The 3,781-nt window shown below is 41.5% G+C and overlaps 1 protein-coding gene across 1 annotated transcript in view; it reads left to right on the forward strand.

Annotated features, from left to right (window-relative positions):
- Nucleotides 1–302: 302 nt before the first annotated feature.
- OSGIN2 (oxidative stress induced growth inhibitor family member 2) overlaps nt 303–3,781 on the forward strand; it is a 12,815-nt gene continuing 9,336 nt past the window's right edge. The window contains exons 1-2 of the mRNA XM_011378093.2: nt 303–456; nt 3,605–3,741. Coding sequence (XP_011376395.1) covers nt 390–456; nt 3,605–3,741 — 204 coding nt within the window. The 5' untranslated portion in view covers nt 303–389. The remainder of the gene's footprint in view (nt 457–3,604; nt 3,742–3,781) is intronic.

A 3,781-nucleotide genomic window follows, 5' to 3' on the forward strand; every position in this document is an offset into this window, starting at 1 on the left:
ACTACATTTTTGGTTATTAAAGATAGCTTCTTATTTAGGATTTGTCTTACATAGAACTTGCCTATCAAGCACTTAAGAGACGTTAGCAGCTATTTAAGATTTCAGCATGGTCTAGGTTGACATGTAGCTAAGCTATTAATTTGAAAGCATTAATCAGAAGGATTTTCTTTGCTCCGTGTATGAACTATTGAATATATTATGGCCTAAATAAAATCTGAGTAAAGAGATTTTTCTTTAAAGGCTAAATTGACTACATGTCTTTTATGTCTTTGTTCCATGTTTGTTTTTCTTTTTAAAAAAGAAACTATAGTGACACTGAAACCGAAGGAGAGATTTTTAATTCCTTAGTGCAATATTTTGGTGATAATTTGGGGCGAAAAGTTAAAGCGATGCCATTAGTTGAAGAAACTTCCTTACTTGAAGATTCATCAGTGACTTTGCCTGTGGTAATAATAGGTAAGTTATTGCATTTTATCTCGTAAATTTGTTGTGATCCTTACTACTTCTGTAAACGTACAGTTGCATAACTCAAGTTCTTAGGATTGTATTGAAGAAGTGTTGTTAGGTTTGATGTGTTAAAGCAACCAATAATCAAATCTTAGGAGAGACAAATTGGTTTATCTGATATTAGGTCCTAGTTAAAATGCGACATCCTTTCATTAAAGAACTGATACTACGTTATTTTAAAGCACCGGCTCTCAGTCAGTCGTGTTGATTATATGACAGCGTTGCGGTAACGACGCCCAGTGTTGCTCACGCCCTCCCCGCACCGGGCACTCTGTGTATGTCGCTGGGTGAGATCTTACCGCACGATGGCCCTCCGATGCAGCGCGGTTCCGTGACCAGAGCTCGGTGACGAACATCGTAGTCTTGTGCAGTGATGTTTAGAATTTCCTTAACCACGATATTTCTGTGCTTTCTCCTTTGTACCACCTCAACAGATAGGCGTATAAGAAATTAAAAATTAAGTTATTAATAAAACCTAATTACTTTAGAATTACAAAAGTTTTTATGATTGTTTTAGTGCGTGTATTTCCCTGTCATGTGTATCTTCCATCTAATATTCAAACGCACACGAGGTTGGCAAGTACTATAGTATGAGGCAACCTGAAGAAAGAGACATGGGACATAACGTACCTTGGTGGCAGGCAGCCTCTGCAGTTCCTTTGATAGTCCGTTTCACAGAAAGGGCAGAGGAGAGAGAAGCCCTGTCCTCTCACTGGCATGGGGGACGGTCAGCACAAGAAGGAAAGGAAGGAAGAAAGCAGGTCGTTCTACACTGGTCACCTCTGGGGAACAGGCCAGAGATGACAGCTTTTGCCCTCGTGCTCCTCCTGGATGTCTTGGAGACCATACTCCTGGTCCACTGTCCAGCTTCTGGCCACACTTATTTTCCGTCCTGGCTGCCTTCCAACCAGGAACCATGGCTGCTGCTTCTAGCTCGGTGTTGGGAAGTCTGGAAGGAAGAACTACCTTCATTTCACCTGCCCACCTCAGTCCCCCGTCCCCTAGTCCTGTTTGCCCCAGTTGGCCGACGAGTGGCACCGCCAGCCCGAGCACACGTAACGAGCTCATTTCCTCAGTCTATGCGTTGGGTTTCTATTGTATGGATGTTTCGCAGTTGAGTCCCTTGTTGACATCTTGTTTGCTTCCGCTTTTTGAGTTGCGAGTACAGATGCTGCACACATTCGTGTGCAGGTTTGTGCCTGTTCACTGCATCTTCAGCTCCTGTGGGTAAACACCTAGGAGTGTGAGTGCTGGGTCACAGAAGACAATGCTCAGCTTTTTAAGAAGCTGTCGGTCTTCCAAAGTGGCTGTGGCACTGCGTTCCCAGCAGTTACGAGAGTCCCTGCTGCTCCACGGCCTCGTCAGCACTTGGAATTGTCTGTTGTGGGTTTTAGCCATTCCGATAGGTGTGTCGTGTTACCCGTGGTTTCATTTTGCAGTTCTGTAATGACATGATGCTGAGCATCTTTTCATATGTGTATTTGCCATCTGTGTCTCTTCGAGGTGTGTTCAGATCTTTTGCCTGCTTTTTGAACTCTCGTATACAAGAGTTCTTTGTATAACAAGTATGTTATCAAGTGTATGTTTTGCACATATTTTCTCCCAGTCTGGGACTTTTCATTCTCTTAACAATGTCTTCTGCAGAACAGAAAATGTGAACTTTTCAAAGTCCTGCTTATCAGTTTTTTTCTTTCATGGATCCTGCTTTTGGTGCTATATCTAAAAACTCACTACCAAACCAGAGGTCACCTAGATTTTTCTCCTACGTTGTCTTCTAGAAGTTTTATAATTTTGTTTCTTATGTTTAGTTGGGTCTGTGTTCTGTTTTAACTTTTGTGAAAGATATAAGGTCGGTCTCTGGATTCATATTTTTGCATGTGTGTATACACTTGCTCCAGAACCATTTGTTGCAGAGACTGACTCCACAGGCTCGCCTTTTCTCCTTTGTCAAAAAGAAGTCGACTACATTTCTGAGAATCTCTCTCTGGGCTTTCTGTTCTGTTCCATTGATCTGTCTGTTCTTTAGTCTTTGATTCAAGGAACTTAGCTCTTTGCCTCAGATCTTAACTCCCACTCTTTGTCATTTGTTTATCATTTTTATGAAGGCAAATGATTTATTTTCCTTGTCTTTTGAGTTTTGCGTCATGCTTAAAGGCTTCCCACTCCAGCAATCTAAGTAGAAATATTACCCGCTTTCTTAATAGTCTTTATGATTTTACTTCTCATATTTACATCTGTGAGCTTATTTGGGACAACATCTTAGGCAAGGATCAGGATTTTTTCCCTATGGCTGGCAGTTGTCCCAGTTGAATTAAATTTTTGATAGATGTGGATAATAAAGAAGTAGCAACCCAGACTTAAAGAGACCACAGAAATGGAAGCAGTTCACCAGCGTTCAACACAAAGTCCAGTTTGATTTTAGTTAAAACATATCAAACATAGAAAAGTAGTAATAGGAGACAGGACTGGACAGATGGTTCAGATCAGAAGATGGAGGGCACTGGAATAGAGCAGCCAACATGCTGAAGATCGCGTGTTACTGAAACTCACCTGGATATAGAATGTGACGTGATTTGGGGGTAGGTGAGTCTTAAAGAGAATCAGGAGGAGACTTCTGTCTCGGGAGAGGGTGTAGGAGTGAGAACAACAAAGACGCTGACCGGATACAGGTGACAAGACAGGTTTAGAACCAGAACCTCATTAACTTAGGATTCTGCTGATGCCTTAAGTCAAGAAGGGATGGTGTTTAAAAGGAGAAGGCACCTAAACAAGAGCTCATGAATTGCTTGTGAACACATCGATGATGTTACTAGTGGTCTTCCAGGTGGAGTGAAGAAGTAGCATGTAGACACGGGGGATATATTTTGGGAAGAGGTCAACCTAGGGAGTCTAACTCTGGGAGTCAGTAGCACAGAGCTGAAGTTCCGACTACATGGGGCTCACCTAGGAAAATGGGAGTGAAGACACAAGTCCGAATCTTGTGGATACTTGGTTTTAAGAGCTGAGAGAAGTTGAGAATTGGTGAGGGAGAAAAGCCAAGGAATAGCATTAAGATGCATGACACACCCTTTCCACCCTTTTTTTTTTTTTTAAATAGGAAATGGACCCTCAGGGATCTGCCTTTCTTATATGTTATCAGGCTACAGACCATATTTATCATCAGAAGCAATACATCCTAATACAATCTTACACAGTAAATTAGAAGAAGCAAGACATCTTTCCATTGTTGATCAGGTATTATTTCTTACATGTCAATCCTTTTAATTTTTTTTTT

The sequence above is a fragment of the Pteropus vampyrus genome, unplaced genomic scaffold (assembly GCF_000151845.1).
Source record: "Pteropus vampyrus isolate Shadow unplaced genomic scaffold, Pvam_2.0 Scaffold330, whole genome shotgun sequence".
NCBI lineage: Eukaryota > Metazoa > Chordata > Mammalia > Chiroptera > Pteropodidae > Pteropus > Pteropus vampyrus.